The sequence below is a fragment of the Ursus maritimus genome, unplaced genomic scaffold, assembly GCF_017311325.1.
Source record: "Ursus maritimus isolate PB19 unplaced genomic scaffold, ASM1731132v1 scaffold_20, whole genome shotgun sequence".
Lineage (NCBI taxonomy): Eukaryota > Metazoa > Chordata > Mammalia > Carnivora > Ursidae > Ursus > Ursus maritimus.
Window position 1 is genome coordinate 8,057,033 of NW_024424453.1, and position 21,983 is coordinate 8,079,015.

Genomic DNA, 21,983 nt, shown 5'->3' on the forward strand with positions numbered 1-21,983 from the left:
CATTCCTGCGATCTAAATAATCCTAAAGATAACATAAATTCGTGGGCCTGAGATCTACTGGGTTAGTAACTCCTTTTGCTTTACTTGAGAGTGAAGCTCAGCCGTTAGAAGGAGGTTGTATGGTACCTGTTAGGTCCATGGGACCTGTGTCTTTCTAGCCTCCTCTTGGCCTCCCAGGCCCTCACTCGTATCCTGTTTCTGTCATCAGTGCCCATGGCTTCTTGATACACTAGAAATGGCCTAGACACTAGTTAGAGATTGAAAGTCTTTGGTAATAATTCCTTGGTGTTTATACAAATGATTTGCTATTTGCTCAATGTTTTACTCCTCCTGTCATGTGAGAGATTTCCAGATGACATTTATGGGAGGAAAATAGAAAAGTTGAGCGTGTTGAAGTTTTGTTTTGGTTTTCAATAATGACATTATATTTTCATTTTATATTTGACTTTTATTTTGTATTTATTTCGTTTTATTAATTTCAGAGGTTGAATTTAGTAGTTGCATATAATACCCAACGCTCATTACATCAAGTGCCCTCCTTAATGCCCATCCCCCAGTTACCCCATCCCCCCACCCACCTCCCCTCCAGCAACCTTCGGTTTGTTTCCTAGAGTTCACCATCTCTTATGGTTTGCCTCCCTATTTTCATTTTATTTTTCCTTTCTTTCCCCTATGTTCATATATTTTGTTTCTTAAATTCCACATATGAGTGAAATCATGTAGTATTTGTCTTTCTCTGACTGACTTATTTCCCTTAGCATAATACCCTCCAGTTCCATCCATGTCATTGGAAATGGTAAGATTTCATCCTTTTTGACGGCTGAATCATATTCCATTATATATGTATTACATACCACTTCTTCTTTATCCATTCATCTGTCGATGGACATCTGGGTGCTTTCCATATTCTGGCTATTGTGGACATTGCTGCCATAAACATCAGGGTGCAGGTGCCCCTTCAAATCACTGTGTTTGTATCCTTTGGATAAATACCTGGTAGTCCAATTGCTGGGTCAGAGGGTAGCTCCATTTTTAACTTTTTGAGGAAACTCCATACTGTTTTCTAGAGTGACTGCACCAGTTTGCATTCCCACCAACACTGTAAGAGGGTTCCCCTTTCTCTGCATCCTCGCCAACATCTGTTGTTTCCTGAGTTCGTTTTAGCCATTCTGATGGGTGCGAGGTGGTATCTCATTGTGGTTTTGATGTCTTCTTTGGAGAACTGTTTGTTCATGTCTTCTGCCCATTTCTTGACTGGATTTTTTGGGTTTTTGGGTGTTGAATTTGATAAGTTCTTTATAGATTTTGGATACTAGCCCTTTATCTGATAAAACATGTCCAAATATCTTCTCCCATTCTGTAGGTTGCCTTTTAGTTTTGTTGACTGTTTCCTTTGCTGTGAAGAAGCTTTTTATCTTGATGAAGGCCCAATAGTTCATTTTTGCCTTTGTTTCCCTTGCCTTTGGAGATATGTCTAGCAAGAAGTTGCTAAAGCTGAGGTCGAAGAGGTTGCTGCCTGTGTTCTCCTCAAGGATTTTGATGGATTCCTGTCGACATTTAGGTCTTTCATCCATTTTGAGTTTATCTTGGTGTACGGTGTGAGGAAATGGTCCAGTTTCAATCTTCTGCATTTTTAAAAGTATACTGTCATTATTAAAAAACAGTGACATTATAGTTTTTAAAAAATTTTACACATTTCATTTAGAATCACACTTCAAAGACTTTAATAGCCGCCTACTATTTTTTTTCTAGAACATCTAGAATTGTTGTAAGAAGAAAATGAGGGAATTGGTTAAGACAGTGTGTTCTTTCATGGTTGCTGGCAAACATTAGCTCACCCCTAAGATTAAAAAATATCAGTTGCTACGAATACTGATTTTCATTGATCTTTCACTGTCTGTGTTCACAATTAGGAACATGAGTTGTACTTCCAATGCTACCATCTGTGGTTTCTAAGCAAGTTACAGGTAAATGTGCTTGGACATGTATTCCTCCAATGGAAGACGTGTACTTCTCCAGCTGCAAGTTGTTCTTGGCTAAAGACTCAGAATAGGTAAACCTTTCCACAAAGTTCTTTGTTGGAAAGCTCTGAGAAGAATTGTGTGATTGTGTTCCACTCTCAAAACTAGGGATTTGATCAGCCATGATAGGGATAAAGATGTGTCATCTAAAAGTTAAACTAGCAAAAGTCTACGCCTAATGGAAATATTGGCTGTCTGTAGCGGCAATCTAAAAAATTGTATAGGTGAGACTGAGAGGTTTGGGAAATACCAAAATGCTGTAATTGAGGTAACTTGACTATAACCTCAGGGGGGCAGGGATAGAATAAGATTATAATAGAGAAAATGGACAAATCAATCGGCCTTGCTAAACAATACTACTTCCTAAACATACTCTGAAGAATATGTCAACAAAAAGGAGGATGCTTAGTGGGGGGGGGGGGTCATTATTATGGCACAATTAGCACAATTACCCAGCACTGTTTTGTGTGTGTGTGTTGGGGGGCGGGGGCACTGGGTAGAGACCGAATCTTATGGACAGGAAAGTTCCAGTCAGTCCTAGAGATGGGGATTTGGTTATGGGATAGGACTGTTATTTCAGTCGGGTTTCACCATGGCCTGGATGATGTAATCCTCAGGCTCTCTCTCTGCTCTTATCTGATTTTGTGCCCATCAGTGAACATTCTGGTTAGTAATCTGGTTCCTGATATCCTGATAATGTGAAAGAGTCTGACCTAGGAAAGACCCTCCCTGTAGACGAGTAAACTGGCATGCCTGATTATGCACTGGCTTTTGGAAATCCCTTGGTGTGAGTTAGCATCAGTGGACCCAAACAATTCTGTCTGGCCTGACTAAGCACACACTCAGACTTCTAAAGCTGAAAGGCAGGGACCAGTCAGCCTCCCAGGGAGGCCTCACAGCTCATCACATCAGTAATGGCCCAGTCCAATCAGGCCCAATTAAATTCACCAGGAGAGGAAATACTCTAGATAAAGTCAAAGCCTGGTATCAGAGAAGTCTGGCTGCAAGCCATGGTCCCAATAGTTAGACGGTGTTAGGAACTCTGTGAAGGATGGGACAGAAGCCTAGTGAGTGGAACTGCTATGGAAGCACAGGACTTGTCACAAAGGGCTAGGGTCAGACTTTCAATATGGCTGACTTAACTGTGGGGTATCAGGTTAGGTTTTTGAATACTTACTTTCTCTGCTCAGGAGTCAGATTCATCCTTGAATCTGGAAAATGGGTGGAACTACAGAAATGGATTAAGGCTTTATAGGTCTATTTTTGTTTCTAGGGCCTAGGAGGGACAAAAGAGTTAATTTACTCACCTTAGAAAAATTGGGGGCTAGTATTGGCCTCAAGCACAGCCTAATGCATGGGGTACAAATGATGTCACCAGAACCTATTTTCTCTCAACTTCTCTCAAATAGATGCATGTGGCCTTGAATGTCATTCAGATTCTCTCCTACTGAGGTCACAGCCTGGCAGCAGCTACTCTTGGTCTTCCATCCTCAGTAGAAGAAAGGATCTCTTTCACAGAGCCCTTTAATGACTCTTCACCTGTAATTGGGTAACTTGCCCATTCTGGAACCTATCATTTGCACCAAAGAAATGTGATTCTCTGATTGGTCAATGTCTGACTCATTTGACGACTCTTAAAGTCAAGGGTGCAAATGCCCCCATGAGAAAGAAGTATCATGGCACCTTGGCCATAGAAGTAGGAGTCTGCTAACGAGTGTGTAACAACTCCCCTGCCCAATCACCTAGTTCAGAAAATGGTTGGCGTTGGAGGTTCAGACCCATACTCAGCCATCACGAACAGCAACATGAGCAAGAGACATGGGAGCAAATGGACCCCCCACCTCCGTGCTTCCCTTACCGTCACATTTTGTTCCTGATGACAGCTATCACAATGGATTTACATTTTCTTCATTAGTTATTCAGTTTCTCAGATGCTTATTGAACACCTACCCCAAACCCAGAATTGTGGGAGGTGTTCGAGGGAGTAATCCACAGGTGGAAAGATATAAGCACTTTTCACATGAATGGTTATAGAAAAACAACTACCTTTTATTTCTGTTATAATAATATGAAGTCAAACATAGTGTGCAGTGTGCCACCTTTGCCTTATAGTTAGGCTAAAGGATGGAGTTGATGGTCAAAATAGTTGATGGTAGTGAATCTTTTTTAAAAAAAACATTTTATTTATTTAATTGTCAGAGAGAGAGAGAGAGAGCACAAGCAGGTAGAGAGGCAGGCAGAGAGAGAAGCAGGCTTCCTGCTGAGCGAGGAGCCTGATGTGGGACTCGATCCGAGGACCCTGAGATCATGACCTGAGCCAAAGGCAGACGCTCAACCCACTGAGCTATCTAGGCATCCCAAACCATTCATTTTTAAGAAAATAATTTGTATTTTTAACTATTCCCTAATTAGGCAATTAAATGCTGATGGCACTATTTTATATATAAGGATATCGATGGCTAATCACAAAGAGAATTATTTCAGGACCCAGAATTCCTGTAGTTTTTAGTCATGTTCATTCACCTTTTCCTTCTGAATCTCACTGGCTGAAACTTTAGTTTTTAAGATATAGTCACAAAACACCTTGTTCAACATTCTTTTGGGTGTTTAGTGTAAATCTGATGAGTTATTTTTGTCATCAGTGACTCCCGATCACCCTAAAGATCAGTTCCAAACTCCTTGGCGTAGAATGCCAGATCTTTCATAATCTTGCCCCTTTTACTTCTCGGTCCCTGTGCCCACCTCCCTACCCCAGCGTTCCCACGGGTAGCACCCTCCCACTGTGCTGAACTAGTCACAGTTCCAATGGTGCACGCTCTCCGTCACCTCTGTGCCTCCACACGTGCTTTTCCTCCCGTCCACCCCTTTCCTTGCCATCACACAGCCGTCTCCTGGTCATCCACCAGGTCCAGCTAAGACATCACTCCCTCTAGAAAGTCTTTCTTGACACCCTCCAGGGCTGGGTTAGGTGTTCCTCCTTCGTTGCCTCAGCACCGTGCACTTTGCCGCCCGTGCCCTCAGCAGCCTAGGCTCTTGGCCTCCTGTTTGCCTCCAAGGCTGCCCAACAAAAGCAAGAATTCCCAGAGGCCCAGATACAATGAAGACAGGGCGGGGCCTGTGTTTTCACAGCTGCACTCTGGAGATTAGCTCAATAAATATTTTTTGGATGAATGAATACATGAATGAATAATGAGCCACTTATTTGTTGCTTTCTTGTGTTTCCTCAGAATTACAACCGGCCCCGTGTGATGGCCTTAGCCATCCCCATCGCGGTGAAATTCCTCCACAGGAGCAACAAGGAACTGTGCAGGGATATGTCCAACTACCTGTCCCTGGCTGCGATCACCAAGGCAGATCTCCTGGCTGATCACACAGACGTTATAGTAAAGAGCATACTCCAAGGTATGGTGCAATGGCTGAGCTTGGGCATGTTTTTTCAGGAATGGTTTTAAAGTATTTTCATGACCCATTTTAATGGTTTGTGGAAAGGGAGACCTAGAGGGTTGTGAGGTATGTTAGATTCTCTGCTTTGCCACTAGTTGGCTGGTGAACAGGGGTGAGGTGTCTTGGGCTGGCTGAGTCCATGTCTCTTCACTGGGCAGATGAATTATTTGGACTGATAGGGGAGCTGTAAGCTCTCTCTCTTCCAACTCTACATCTCTCAATTTGGAGAATGGTGTTTTCCATGCTTCTGGTCACCTTGTCCAGCTACCAATTGTAGAGAACCTACCTGTCCGCACTGAGTGGAGCATGTCCCGCTGCTCTCAGCGGTACGTGGAAAACCGTTTCTGCCTTTGGTTCCCCAACACAAGGAATGTTAGATAAAGCACGCCAGAGAACATGTGACGACTTCTTAAACGTGAACATGATTTGGGACTAATTTGTTTGTGTTAAATACTACCATAAAAAAATCAATCAGGACATCTCTGTTAATTGTTTCACATTTGCATGAAAGAGATCGGATTAGTCCAATCGAAATATTCTCTTTTGTCTTATGTTTTTTCCTTTGGCTCCAGATCTATCAGAAGCCGTGGTTTTTTGTTTTTTGATTTGGGATCAGAGAACAGTATATGGTATTATGTGATATGCACCCAATGTCCCCAGTTCTCATTAATAAAAATGTATGAGGTCCACGAATATCTTGGCCCACATTTTACTGCCACGTACCCCACATGCTCAAGTTGAACATCAGCCCTTGACCAAGTATTTCTTAGAGTCCCCAAGGGTGCCCCACAAATGCTCACTTTCTGGGTATGCAGACCAGTCCATAAGTCCATGCCCTTATTGTCTCCATGCCTCCTGGCGCAGCACGCTGTGCTGGTGTCCACTTCCACCACCCTAAGCCCAGCAAACTGTGGCTGCTTCCCTGGAGGGCCCAGGAATGGATTTCACTGCACACCGCCTTGCCAGGGATGGCAGCCTCTGTCCCTTTGTGCTACTACCCCCGAAGCTTCAGGAGCCACCAGTCCTCAGCACACTAATCTCATGTGGCCACCCGTGGCAGGATGTTGCGGGGAACACCCATCTTTCTCCTTGGTGTTACACTTTGGTAGAGAGGCCCCAGAATGGGGTTACTTAGCTCCCAATACCAACCTGTTCCCAGGTTTGCAGGAAAATGTAGCCTTCTGTTCTGTCTGAAATATTCTCTCTCTCTTTCTTGGGCTTAGCTATCTAGCCAAGAGTCAAACTAGCAAGAAATCAGTCATCCAGTTCTCAAAATGACTATGGCCCACCAAGGACTAAGGTTTTTTTCATTATGCCAGACATTCCCAAGAAGAGTTCTTAGCACTCCCCTTCCAGAACATCTGACCAGCCACCCCAGTGGTCCGCCAGATGCCCAGATATGTCTGAACCCCAGCCATGACAGTGGAAATTCATCACTCTACCCGTGTTCCTCTCTAAAGATCTGTCACTGATCTTACTAGTCGGTATCATTCATTTCTCATTTTCTTTGGCTACAGGATTGAATTCCTCACTTAACTTTTAATCATGATACTAAATTTTCTAAAAGTCCAGAAAAGCAGTTACACTTTTTTCATCACCTTGGCTACATATTTGGAACAGATTTTATATGATATTATAAACACGTATACATACCACACATTTTAAAACCATGATAGACTTGCAAGTAACAAGATTTATTGGAAAAAAAAAACCACAAAAATGAATTGTTTCTTCGCAGCTGCCAAGAACTGAGCTCATGTATTTGTGTTTTTTTTCCTTTTTTGAAATGCACTTTCAATGACAAAGAAGTCTTTTGAAACACAAAATGCACTTTCTGAATTCACTACAAGCACTTGAAATAAACAAATGATTTGGTTTATTTGATCTGGCACTATAAAAATTACCATAAAAGAAATGATAATTTGACTAAAAGAAGTTGGGGCTACATATTTCAGGGCTTAGATTTTTGAGACGAATGTGTCTGTGAAACTCTCCAATCATTCACACGAGCCCATCAAACTTAGACCTACAAAGTAGAGGGGATCTTACTGTCTCTCAGTAAGTTTTCTCCTCTGCAAATCTTTGTCATGTATTCCCTGCAATCAGCTTTAGGAACCATCATTAGGATTTCTGTTTTTCTTTACCTACAGTTTCTCCACTTTAGATCTTCCTCCTTGACTTATATTATCTTAATCTGCATTCTCCCATTTTTCTACTTCTACAGAAAATGCTAAAGTATTACAGTTTCTTGATTTGATCTATTTTTTTTTACACAACTAGAATTAAAAAATTATGGAATCTTATGTTGGGACATTAAACGTCATTTAGCTCAATTACCCAGGCAATGCTTAAATCCCCACCAAATGGTCATCCTCTCATTGATACCAATAATGATCATAAAAACAATTCTAACTACAATGGCTAAAATTTATTTCACGCTCTCTTTATGTCAAATACTGTATTAAGCACTTTATACAGATTATAGGATTATATCATTTAATCCTCACAAAAATTCCATAACAAAAGTCCTATTATTATCCCATGTTACCAATTAGTAGTATTTTAAGTAATTGAAACTCCAGGTAAAAATAACTTGATGATGATGACAATGATGGTGATTGTGAAGAAGAGGAATGAGAGAAAAAGTAAGAGGAGGAAGAGGGGAAGAGGAAGAGGAAAGGAGGAGAAAGAGGAGGTTAAGGAGGAAGAACTTCTTATCAGAACATAGGACTGAAAAGTGCATAAGTATATCAGACTTCCCATATGGCTTGATTCAGAGCTCAATGGCAGTCCCAAAAGTCATTACTCAGCTCTTCTTCCTTTGATTTGGATTTTCATATTCCATATTATAGCCCTCTGCAGCTTCCAACTCATATCATCATGAATACAATTAAACAAAAGAAACTCCATATTCGGTCTCGTTGTCTCTGTTTGACCCGACATGGGTCACACACCCATTTCTGAACCAATCCATCATTGTTGTCAGGGAATACAGTATTTCAGTTGACCAGGCTTGAGTAGTGAACCACCATCAAAGCAAGAGATGGGGGACAACTACAGTAGAACCACATGAATGGGGTGCAGATCACCCCCTAACCAAATCCAGGGCTGTTGCCAGCAATGGCTAAAATGAATACTGGGTACCAGCAAACAGCTTTATGTATTTACTTTTATACTTTTATACTAGAGATTCAGCCCATTGCTTTGGCATAACAAGACCCTATTGGATAATGATTCTTCCCTCTCGGTGTATCTGCAGTTCTTCCCAGGTTCTTGGCATCTGTAAATTTTAAGAATAGAACCACTCTCCCTTCATTTCAAAACACTAATGAAAAAGTAGATCAGATGGGGCCAGGCAAGACTTGTGGTATACCAGTGGGGACTGCTCCTTGTGCTTGGTTGATGTTACTCCATTGATCATATTTTTCGGTCGTTTTATATATATGTCTGTCCCTGATTCCAAACGAAATGTCTCCTTTATGCTTGTAAGTCAATCATTAGAGACTGGCAAGTATCCTTGAAGGCAAATATTTCAATAATTCCAAGCCAATATTTACTACTTTTCATTATTAATAATCATATATAAGTAATAATGTTGACTTTCTATGTAAATAGAAATTGATTTTTATTTAAATTGCTTAGACTCCAATTTGTCTGTTTTGTATTCTCCAAGTTCTCTCAGTGAGAAGGAAACTGTGAAAAGTCCTTCCATTTGAAGGAAAGATGAAAGGTATGAGCATTATTGCCTTGGTGCATGCTTGAGAGCTAAGGGGTTAGAAAACCTGAATATCCCTATAACAAATAAGACAGTTATATCCATATTTTTAAATCACCCCCGCCCCCACAAAAGAAAAAGAAAAACCCATCTGTCCCATTTAGTGTTATAGACCAATTAGAACAAATATGCAAATAATAATTACAGGCTTGGCTAAACTTCTTCAGATAATTAAAAAACATTCTCCAACTAATTCTGTGAGGCTTGATATACGTGATATCAAAACCAGAACAGGGCAACATAAGAAAGGAAAATCAGGCCCATCTTAATTATGAGCATAGAAGCACAAATCACAAATCAGAAATCAGAATGACTCCAGCAATGCTTAAGGAAAGTAATAGTTCATATTTGCTGAGCACTTCCTGTGTACCATTTTCTGGTCTTCTTAGTCATGTAATTCTCCCCATATTTTATGATGGACGAACTATTGTTATCCTCATTTTATAAAATCCGTAATGATTCAGTTAAGTTTATCCTAGGAATGAAAGAATGTCTTAATATTCAAAATGTAATTCCCCCCAGTAAAAGACTAAAAGGTCAAAAAGTCATCTGATTAGTAAGAGCATCACATAAATTCAGTACCCATGCATGAAAAAAGTTTTTTGTTGGGGTACCTGGGTGGCTCAGTCGGTTAAGTATCTGCCTTTGGCTCAGGTCATGATCCCAGGGCCCTGAGATCGAGCCTGGCATGGGGCTCCGTGCTCCCATGGGGAGTCTGCTCTCCCTCTCTGTCTGCCCCTCCCCCAGCTCTCTTTCTCTTTCTCTGCTCTCTCTCTCTCTCAAAGAAATAAATAAAATCTTTAAAAAGAAAAAAGTTCTTTGAGAACTAGGAATTTTGGAGAACTTCCTGAAACTCATTAAGGGGATATTGTGTATGTATGTATATATGTGTGTCTGTAAAATTATATATAATCACGAGAATATTATATATATATATATATACACACCTATATTGCATATATATATCCTCTTCTTTTATAAAATTCAAAGTCTGTTCATGACAAAAAAAAAATCTCTATGCAAACTAGCGATAGAAGGGAACATCCTTAATCTAATGAAGGATATCTACAGAAACCTACGACTAAAATTGTACTTAATGGGAAATATTAAATTCTTCCCCTTGAATTAAAAAATTTATTAGGTAATAAATTTGTTTTCTGCTTAAATAATACCAGAAGTAATTTAATATTTTGTGATATCACCACCTTTTCAGAGTGGGAGTCATTTTTCAGTATTCCTGAATAATTCTCCAAACTTGTTCTTTTCCACGTAGATGCTTTGTAAAACCTGCCTGGTGTTGGCATATAAAAGCACAACCAGTGCTTAATACAGCATAATTTAGCATGTCTTTTACCCAGGAAGCTGACAATGTTATCAGAGATCCTGAAAATGAGGATATCTCCGACTATAAGGGATTATTTGAGGACTTACAGGGAAACCCTTTCCAAATTTTGATTCGGAACTCTGTGATGCAATGTACATAACTCCTATCAAAAGTAAAAGCACTGATGTCTCCTCCCCGGTGTTTCCGAATCCGTGGTCATAGTAAGGAAATACGCCTCTCTGTCAGTATGCCTTTTATATGGTCTTCTGGCACAGATCACGAGATGACCTCAAATGATTGGAAACTTAAGTAGAGAGTCTTTGGAAAGAAAATGTAATATTGTCTCAGCAAGAGTCCAAATTCCTTTCTGACTTACTGGCAAAAGTCTAGAAGAGACTGTCTAGCTAATTATGATAAATTCACCTCATTTCTTTCTCTATGTGAGACAAAATTCAAACCACTGATGGGTGAGCTGTCTCAGAAAATAGAGATAGAAAATGAACCTCTCATTTATTATGGTAGTAATAATATGTACCACATAGGGTGAGATGGGGCTTAAGCAGATAAAGCAGTTCTACTTTGCACAATGCCAGGCACGTAGTTCATCAATGGTTACGATGATTCTTCTTATCATCATTTTCATAATCAACGTCATGGTCATTGTCATCTCTAATTGAGCATCTGCCATGTACCAGGCCCATATTAAAATATTAAAGACAGAACCAGATTCATTTATGGAGTTTTATACTCCTTGGGGAGATACTTAGCCATTAAAGATTCATGACACAATTATTCTTAAAGAACAAAGTTTTAAGCTCACTGTATTACAAGTTGTTCAGAAAGAATTTATTAATCCAATTGCTAGGAAACAGGCTACTAAGCAATCTTATTAAGAATATTCAAACTGAATAATAATACACATAGGGAAATATTTAAAATGATGCTCTAAAAAGCCAACCCAAATGTGGATCAAGAAATTGAGACACACCTTGAAACAAAGAGGACCTCTTCTGAATTGTTAACTACGTTGGGACCGGTTGCGCTCCGGAGTTTGCACCTTCTTGACTCCACCAGCAGGTGTTGCTGTGAAGTAAAAGAAGGCCTGCGCAGAGAGGACCGTCCCGGGCTGGCTTCGGAGAATCTCTCACCCACCATATAAGGGAATCTGCACATTTGCTTGTTTGTTTGTATTTTTGCATGTTTGCTGCTTTTTTATTTAATGCACTGGGAACAACTTGGAAAAACTTTTTTTTAAGACAATGTGTATTTCAAATATTGTTTTATGGTTGAGAAAGTACATTTAGATATATTATCAGTTTTTGTTATTTTCATAATAATCCTTCAGCCAGGGAGGCAAGTCCTGTTATCTCTAACTTCTGGGCTAATGTGAGACCCATAACGATTAGTTGGCAGGTCCAACTTCTAGTTGGTAGGTGATGGTGCTCTAGGATTCGAATGGTGAATTTCTTTTTCTTTCTTTCTTTTTTTTTTTTTTTTTTTTAAGATTTTGTTTATTTGACAGAGACAGCCAGTGAGAGAGGGAACACAAGAGGGGGAGTGGGAGAGGAAGAAGCAGGCTCCCAGCAGAGGAGCCTGATGTGGGGCTCGATCCCATAACGCCGGGATCACGCCCTGAGCCAAAGGCAGACGCTTAACGGCTGTGCCACCCAGGAGCCCCTCAAATGGTGAATTTCTGAGCCCAAGGCCAGCGTGCTTTCTTCCACAGTCCAGATTTATAAAACTGAATGCAAGCATCAGTAATCTCAGTTTTCCAGCTCACTGAATCCATGAATATAGATGTGAACGTTTATAATTACTCTGACCAAGATTTTTAACCATATGAGTGCTATTTATCAAGTGGCTAAAAGAGAGTTCTGGAAACATTTGGCCTTAGTAAGCTTCTCAAAGAAGAGCTTCCTAATATAAAATTTAATTTAAAAAAATAAAAATCGATGATTTCTTCTGTTTGCAAATGTAATTGTTCAAAGTGAAGTTAACTAAGTAATTATAAATACCAAACTTTAAAATTCTACAATATATATTTAGTAGTAAAATGTTCTGAATATATTTTAAAGGAATAAACATTTCACTAAAAGCCAATTTACATTGTAATAGACAAGGAAAATATATCAACTCTATTTTGTTCCTATATTCATATATACCTCTGCAAAAATATTGTTCTACTGACATACAGACATACATACTAGAGTGACAAAGTGACAAACTGTCACAATTTGGCTAGAACGGAAGGGATTTCTGAGACACAGGACTCTCAGTGCTAAAGCTGGGACAATCCCAGGCAAACCGGAACAGTTCGTCACTCTAGCACACACATACCTAGTATTTTATATTTTATATATATAGTGCATTTTTTCCTAATAACTTCAGTCATCTTGCACAATTATTTTATAATGCCATGATACAGTGATGCCCTTAATAGCCATTCTGGTGAACGAAACTCCTTGTCAATCTGCCAAAGTAAGCCAGCAAATTGATATTTTTTTAAAGAAATTTTATCTCAGTTTTACATATTTCTAACTTCTTCCTTTTGCTGACACTATGTATTCTGAAACTCGTTAAATCCTATTAGAAAAAAAAAAAAAAAGAAAGAAAGAAAGCCAGAGAGCCAACTCTCTGAGAATTTGGAAAATATATTTTCTAAGTATAGTCTATGAATGTTTTGAGGAAATAAAGTGTGTGTGGTCTTTTCAATTTTTTAAAAAAATTGTTCTACTGGATCAGATTAGGTGGTCAAACAGTAGTGGATTTAAAATGACAGAAGTGTGGTTTTCTCCATGTTAGAGAAGTGAAGAAACAGGCAGCCCAGGACTGGCAAGGCCGCTTCACAGCACGGGAGACCCAAGCTTCTTCTATATTGTTACACCAAATGTCATGAGCTAAGGTGGTTGCTGAAACTCCTGCCATCACAGCCGTATTCCAATCAAGTGGAAGGAGGAAGGGAAAGAGAATCACGTTCAGTATTTCAACATCAGCCAGCAGTTAGTCATCTGGCCACACATAGCTGCAACTGATGCTGGAAAATATAGACTTTGCTCTGAGTGGGCATACCTACCACTGAAACTGGAATTCTGTTCCTTTGGAAAAGAGGAAAAATAGGTATGAGGAAACAATCAAAGTCCCTTGAAACGCTTATCTGGATTTACTGCTGTACCAGATGAAATTTCTACTTTCATAACCCAAGAATTACTTGTTTTTCTTCTACTTGTTTCTTCTTTACCCTCAACGTAGAATTCCCATGGAAAAATTTAAAAGGCCCTTATATTTAACTGTCAGCATATGAGTCTGGATGTATTTTGGACTGCATCATGTTGGATCTTTTGAACAGATCTGATTGATGCTGAGATGTGGAGATTGAAAGCATGCCTAACTCTCTGCTTATATTGGGTCTAGTGTTTCGTCTTCCAGTTTAACATTCAGGTCATAGAGATAATGGCTAAAGAAGGACTTACCTATGGCCCTTCAAGGGCAACCTTGAATCATGTAATCTCCAAGGGTCTGCGACTGGCCTATGACCTCATGACTGTGAACACTCTTCTTAGAGATCCTTCAGCCTGATTTTCTGGATCTCAAAAATGGGATGAAGGTATACGAGCGCCCTCAAAGATTCCTAGATTCAGGAGCTTTTATTGCTAAAGGAAGTCTCTTCTTCTACTCAGAAGACCCAGAGGAGTGAAGTAACTTATCTAAGGACACTCAACTAGTTATAAAACATGGTTTGATAACTACCTCACAAATCAGAGATGACCTGGCCCTGTCTATTCAGGAGATTTTATTGCTAAAGGAAGTCTCTTCTACTCAGAAGACCCAGAGGAGTGAAGTAACTTATCTAAGGACACTCAACTAGTTATAAAACATGGTTTGATAACTACCTCACAAATCAGAGATGACCTGGCCCTGTCTTTAGGCGGACACGTCCTCACTGTGGCCCTACCACATTTGCTGCTGACATCCGGAAACAGCTTTGCGGATGGTCTTCTCTTAGCCCCGCACAGCCTTTACAGGAGGACACTAGTGTGGCTGGGAGGTACCTCTCCACCTGCAGGGTGAAGGACCTTGACTGTCCTCTCCTTCATGCATGAGTAAGAGCATGGGATATATTTTAAGGGCAGGAGTCGTCGTTTTTTCCAGATTCTGAGATCTCCCCCTCATCACGTATATTTGGGGAACTCTGATAGTTTGTTTCTGTGTTACGTATGACAGAACATTGTATATGGTTATAGAATCATCAAACTGGGACTTAGCGATCAATATTTCCTCAATTCCTTGATTTCTCAGTTGAGAAACCTAAAACCCAGAGAGACGAATTGACTTAGCCAAGATCAGATTTCTTGCTTTTTATAGGAAGCCAAAGCTTAAAACAACCCTATGGCTTGTTTCTAACAACACTAACTAATACTATTTACACAACAGAATAGCATCTGAAAACTATTTCCTACTTTAAGAATGTAGATTTGCTCCAAAACATCTTTTAAATTTGTAATTAGATGACATGGGATAGTTTTATAAAATATTTTATTTACAGTAGAGCTTTACAAAAATAGTCTTAATAAAATTAATACAAAACCACTTTATAACTTATATAACTATCTTCTCAAAAAAGTGACATTCGATTATAACACATAAACTACATTTGCATTTGTTAAGTCACATTGTAATTTAAATGTTTTATCATCATTTTTTAATAATAAGGTACATACCAATAACAATGAACAATGGACAGCAAATGTTACTTTATTTTTCTTCCAATGTTTAAGTCACATTGTAATTTAAATATGTTTTATCATCATTTTTTAATAATAAGGTACATAACAATGAACAATGGACAGCAAATGTTACTTTATTTTTCTTCCAATGTAAAAGTCATCTCTGGCCAAAACAAAATTAACCAAAGAAAAGTAAAACAATTGTCCTTCTGTTCAATAATACAGTCCTTTTTAATTATATGAGAGTTTATCTGACAAAGACACAGCATTAATCTCAAAGCACCATGGCATAAAGTCTAGTAACAATATCCCCAAAAGCATTCTCCAATGTCTTCTCTTCAACTGTTTATTCGGTATTTTGCCAAGATAAATAAAGATTGATCTCAACTCTCCCCGTCATTAGTCTCAAGTGTTCTTAATATGCACTGAGGTTTTTAGACCGTCCCAACTGGCATATGTTTAAAATATGAGTTTCTTTCTTTGGCTTCAAGTAGAGTTTCACAACGCTTATGAAACATACTGAGCTCCTCCGTGTGGCTGAATCTCTGTGACTCCCCACCCAACAACATTTCCCCGGATGTGACAAGACTCTGCTCCGCCAGTTTCTCTTATCTCTTCGTTGCTGAGAACACGATCCCAGATATTGAAGCCTGTGAGTCTTCCAGAAAAGGCTAGTGTTTCATCAAAGCCACCACCCACACAGCAGCCGTTCTTTTCTTGGCCAACCTGCAGGATTCCTCCGTCAGGAACAATGTGACCTGCGGCCATCTCGACTGTGGTCGCCGTCAGTTCACCGTTTACCCACAAGGACGCGCGTCCTTTCTCAGAATTCCAGGTGCTGCACAGATGGGTCCACTTTCCCAGGGAAATCCCAGTATTGGCAATCAGTTTGCTCTCCTCTCCACCCACCACAAGCACTATGGACTGATAGCTGAGGTACAGCTGGATCTCATATGGATTTCTCTTTGTGCCATAGGAAAACAGGACGGTTTTGTTTAATGCATCTGTGGCTTTGACCCAAATGCAGGCACTAAAAGACTCAAGCTTCATTGGTGTCACTGGATGCACACTTCCAAAAATCTTCTTGGAACGCATTGGGAATAAGATTGCTGTTTCACAACCTAGAGGAGCAAGAAAGTGAGAAGGATATGAGAGAAAATATAAAATTCATTCAGAAATGATTCCAGTCTTAGCATAGGCATTTTAGCATAGGCACTTTAACGACCACAACTGAAAATTCTGTGCTGTATCACATTATGACTTGAGGAACTTCAAGTGTGATCGCGGTAGAGCAAAGAAAACAGGAATAAAGTCAATTGTCAGGCTTACTCAATGATGTATCTCAGTGGAGAAGAAGGCAGGCAGAGTAGTCAAATTGTCCAAACTCAGAAAATAATGGAAACCGTATTTTAATAACTACTTCCCCTCACAATTAGCTTATTTTCTGTTACTACTTTTTTTTTAATAAAAATGTTGAGTCACTACACGTTAATTTCCAACAATGACGCTGTAATTTCCGAGAACTTAGAGCCAGACTTGTTTCCCTCTTCTTGACTTCACCAAACATCCAGGAAACAAAACAAAACAAAACAAAAAACAACCTATGAAATTCAATGGACCTAGCTCACCCATTTACCCATTGTCAACATATGTTTTTAAATGAAACTCTGGGACAGTCATATTGCTGCTGAAAGTTTACACATGTTCCAGATATTTGTAAACTTTGCAAAGTTTGTAGAAAACTACCTTTGGAAGGCAACAATGTATAATAATGATGACTCACTCTTATTGGGTACTCACTGTGTACCAGATACACTTCTCATCACTCTGTATCGTTTTAATCCTACTTGTCAACCCTAAAAGATAATCTTAATATTCCCATTCTACAGATGAGAGAACTGAGGCATAGGGCACTAAGTAACTTGGTTCTGCTTACTAACTGGTAAGTGGTAAAACTGGGGTTTGAGCTTGGGCACTGTGGCTGCACAGGCCACACCCTTACCTACCCCACTGCATTGCTTCTTTTTTTTTGTTTAAAGATTTTATTTATTTGACAGAGATAGAGACAGCCAGCGAGAGAGGGAACACAAGCAGGGGGAGTGGGAGAAGAAGCAGGCTCATAGCGGAAGAGCCTGACGTGGGGCTCGATCCCATAACACCGGGATCATGCCCTGAGCCGAAGGCAGATGCTTAACCGCTGTGCCACCCAGGCGCCCCCCACTGCGTTGCTTCTTAATGGGAAAAGAACCCCTCGATTTGGCTAGGAGAGGTGGAATTCAGTTTGTTTTACTATTAGCAAGCATGCAGTTTTTGATGAGCCCCTTAATCTCTCCAACCTTTCTTGTTATCTATAAAAGCCCCTTCCATTCTCCTTCTAATATTCTGCAAATCTGTAAGCAACAAGTATATAGTACTCAAGAAGAACTGCGTAGACCAAAGATATTCTTAAAAACTCTTATTTTGTCCACATGCTTATAAATACTATTTAGGCAGCAATAGAAAAACTTTAAGGAAGTTAAAGGGGCCTGGTGGAGAACATATTTCTGCTAAAGAGCACTTAGAAGGAGACATTCAGACACTGCAGTGGGAGCATAGGAAACTTCCACTCAGTTCATCTCCAGGTCACATGTTTGGTCTGGGAGCTAGAAATGCTGAAGTGAAGACCTTCTAGGTGTTTGTGGGAAATGTGTGTAAGAGACCAGGAAAAGAATTTTTTTTTTTTTAATCTAAATGAGGGCTAGGTATTCACTTTATAACAAACTAAAGCTTCATCATAAAATAGTTCTGACAAGCAAGCTTCCAGAACATTTAAAGATTAACTGGTGAATATAGGGAACTTGTAGGCAGCAAACGTCCATGCAAAGTGTGTTAAACTAAACTAAATACCTGCAAGTAATCGGGGGCTAGGCTCTATCCTAAAAAATTAAACAGATGTGGACCTAGAAATAGTCAAAGAAATACTGAGATTCAGAAAATCGTATAAAAGTAACTGCAATACTACCGCTAATTGGTCCTGTCACATTTTGGTATTTGCTTTTTCACTGAATAATTTGAATTTTTGAAGACTTTTAAGATTCATTCTTAATGAAATTGGTAGATACATTTTTTTTTTCTAGCTGTGTTAATGAAGTCAAACAAAGATCATGGAACAAAAGATCACCATATGCAGGACCATTTGAGATCGTCTGTACTGTCCCAGTAAAGCAGTGTTCAAGAGGCGGCCTACTGAAGTTCAATTAACTGATTTCCTGTTTAAATGAACCCAGGCAGTCAGGACTGCATTCCAAAGCATTCCTTGATTGCCTCGCAGAGACCCAGCTTCCCCTGCAGCCTGCACTGGCTATGTGAGTCCATGGAGTGGAATTTCGTGTTCACGGGTTTTTTGTGGCTTTTTTGGTGGGGACTTGATATCTCTTTAAAATGTCAGAAACTCTCTCATGAAATGGCTCTTAATTAATAGGTTTTTCTGATTATATTATCAAAGACCAAACAAAATTAAAACCAGGTTCTTAGGAGGCCGACAACAGATTAATTAGGAATCCCTTAGGAACCAAGCTGGCAGGAGGCCAAGAAAGGAGAACTCAAATCATGTGGGTAAAAGTACTATTGGATATAATAAGAAATTAACATTTTTTAGAACTCAGAAATACATCCCTCTCTGCTCTAACTAGTATACAGAGGTGAGAGTGAAAATTAGCATTAGTTCTTCAGTTTTGGGGGTACACTAGCTGTACAATCATTTTACACCGTTTGCCAAAGACAAGAAATTTCATCCATTAAAATAGCCACAGAATTATAATTTGTCTCTTTGCCACTTACATTGAAGATCTATTGTGTATTTGATTTTATGCTTTTTCAGTCTCTGCAACCGTACTGAATATTCAAGAAAATAGGCTCAGCACTGATAAACAGTCCTCAACTATTTAGGAAAGACTAATACTCTGGTATGGTTTCTGTAATTTTAAATGAAACATGCTCTCACACATACTTATGATTCTTCCTCCTACCCCAACAAATGAGTTGCTTTATTGTAAATATAATGAGGGATGGCACTGTTTGTAATTGTTCTCTGTTCATGAGATTCTCAGGAACAGTGTAAGTTGTATTTTCTAACTAAATCACTGATTTTCTACTATAACCCACAGAAGATTTCTGCACTACTACCTCTTAGAAACTTTGACTTATAAAGGAGGGTTGTTTGGCTCCAAATCGTCTCATTTCGTTTAACCATCTTTCGAATGTATTTTTCAAATGTATTATTTCCGGCCCATTTGTGTTTGGAGATTCATTCATATTACAGGGGACTTCAGTAAATTGTATCTGGTTTGAACCGCCTCTCTCCTGTTTGGTGCTGACCCCCTAAGTCCCTGCGGAGAAGGGTTACCAGTTTGCTCCTACAGGAGACCATTTCACTGTGGATCCCGCCCAGCAGGTTTATCCCAAACCTCACATACTCAGACCTCCCCTCTAGCGGGCTCATTCCACAGACCCCGGGGCCTCAGGAATTCCACTAATCTTTCAGGAGATGAGGTTCAGACGCCAGTCTCTTGCTCAGAACCAGCGGGGAGGAGGGGCCGGCCCAGGATTGGAACGCGTCCCTAAAAATTAGGCTGGGCCCTTAAATAGCGCGGGGAACCAGAGCTCCCCTAAAGAGAGAGACAGGCTAAAATTAGAAGAAGTGGAAATCCCTAACGGAGGGAAGCCGGACAGCTAGAAAGGTCACGGTTATAACCGGCCAATAGAGCTCCTGCGCCGCCTGGTCGGATCCGGTGTCAGTCGGGGGGCCCCGACATCTATTTCAAGACTCTGTTTTCAAGACTCTCTCTTCTGGGCTCCTCGGGGTTGGAGAATACTTTTTAAAGCCCGTTTGCTCGCCTTGTATGGTGTGTGTGAGCCCGTGAGCGTGCATGGAGAAGCGGAGGTGTGTGTGTCCCCACTGAAGCTGCCCCTAGAGGGCTGCCACCAGGCTTCCCGCCACGCGCCTCCGAGGACAAAGACGCAGAGTGCGTGGGGGCGGCGGGGGGGGGGAGCCGCTCCGCCCGGCGTCCTTACCTGCCGGCAGCCAGCGCCCGGCCGCCCAGCCCTGCACGGCGCGGAGGTCGGCTCGCGTGCGCCGCAGCTCCTCGAGCACGGCGTCCAGGGCGCGCCCCGCCTCCTCCGGGCGCGGCGTCTCGGCGCTCTCCAGGCGCGTCAGCCTGCGGCCCGCGTCGCGGCTCGCCTGCAGCAGCTCGTCCAGCGCCCGGGCCAGCCGGGCCTCCGCGGGGGCCGGCGGCGCGCACGGTCTCCCCAGGCTGCCCGCCAGGCGGCCCAGCTCCGCCCGCAGCCTCTGCAGCTCGCCCCGGAGGACGTCGTCGGTGGCCTGCAGCAGCATGCCCTCTCTCATCTGCGAGTCCTCCAGCATGATGAAGAGCTTGTCCCACTCGGTGTGCTCCCGACGGCAGTCACATGGCGTGGCTGGAGCAAGGGACACGCACGTTACCGATCCGCCCAGGCCTTCCTTGGGTGCGCTTTGTACAAAGGTGACCTCCCTCGGTGGTCCCAAGTTCCTGCCCGTCCCAGCACCCCCTTCCCTTTAAGTACAGCTCGGAAAAACAGCGTGTGAGTATCCCGACCATGACAGGAACCATTCATGCAGGTATATAGTAAGTGGAACTCTGTGAAATTAGCCGTTCATGCGGCTCAAAACAGGCAAACATCGGCGATTTCATGCGGTTCAAGCCGTTATGTACGTGACAGAAATAACTTTTTGAAACCTCCCCTTTCCTAAAGTGCTTCTTTTTTTGTAAAACAAACTATAATTTTTAGCACATTTCCTTGGCTACAAAGTATATGTATAATATTTAGACCCAAAGAGGTGGGTATGTAGTTAGGGTGAGCAGCGAAACAGTTAAAATGAACTTACGGTCCTCAGTGGGATGGAGTCCATTGTCTATTTCGTTGTCCAAATTCACATACATGAGTTCATAATCATCCGAGGTCTCCGCCGACACCGCAGACCAGAGGGCAGCGCAGAACAGAATCACAGGGAGATGCATTGCTGGAGAGAGAGGCAAAGTTCTTTCTTCTGCCACTTTCCAGAGCTGGCCCGAGGGGACGAGGCGAGAAGCTCTCAAGTGAGCAGTGTTTGAGCAGAGGAGAGTGAGAGTGAGAGGCAGGAGAACAGAGCCCTTAATAAATGCTGGGGGAAGCCTGAATGGAGATGAATGAGTAATGCCGGTGGCACCGCCGTAACGGGAGTTCCCCCTGAATTTGGAGGGGAGGGGGCTGGGTGGGAGGGCGAGGGAAACGTGGACGTTGCACAATAATAGACCGCAAAGGTTTACACTGCAGTCAGATTAATTGGAGGAGGGTCAGAGGGGAAAGAGGTGGGGAAACAGTGCTAAGACTGTCCCCCTGAGGATTAGCTGTTGTAACTCGAATTGGTAGCACTGAGGGATGAAAGGGAGGGGAGGGGAGGGGAGGTAGGGGGAGAAATAAGTCAGCAGGCATAGAGGCAGGAAAGCAAGATCATCATTTCAGCATTTTGTGTGGTGCCTTACAGTTCCACAGCCCTTTACGTATAGAAAACTTTCCCCACTTGTCTTTGTACACAGTTTTATAGGTCTAAGTTGTGAAAGTTACCCCCCTGATTCCAAGATAAACCAACTTAGAGTAAGAATTTTGATTGCTCTTGAAGCCAAGTCCACTCCTAATTT

General features: G+C 41.3%; 2 protein-coding genes across 2 annotated transcripts in view; one reads left to right on the forward strand and one right to left on the reverse strand.

Annotated features, from left to right (window-relative positions):
- The window catches only part of VEPH1 (ventricular zone expressed PH domain containing 1), a 218,885-nt gene that overhangs the window by 21,213 nt on the left and 175,689 nt on the right, over window positions 1-21,983 (forward strand). Inside the window, exon 3 of the mRNA XM_008706749.2 lies at window positions 5,249-5,423. Coding sequence (XP_008704971.2) covers window positions 5,249-5,423 — 175 coding nt within the window. The remainder of the gene's footprint in view (window positions 1-5,248; window positions 5,424-21,983) is intronic.
- PTX3 (pentraxin 3) lies at window positions 15,330-21,537 on the reverse strand. Its single transcript, XM_040636639.1, has 3 exons — window positions 21,191-21,537; window positions 20,341-20,742; window positions 15,330-16,409 (listed from the first exon to the last, which is right to left on the reverse strand). The coding sequence occupies exons 1-3, from the start codon at window positions 21,321-21,323 to the stop codon at window positions 15,796-15,798; spliced, it is 1,149 nt and encodes a 382-aa protein (XP_040492573.1). The 5' UTR covers window positions 21,324-21,537; the 3' UTR covers window positions 15,330-15,795.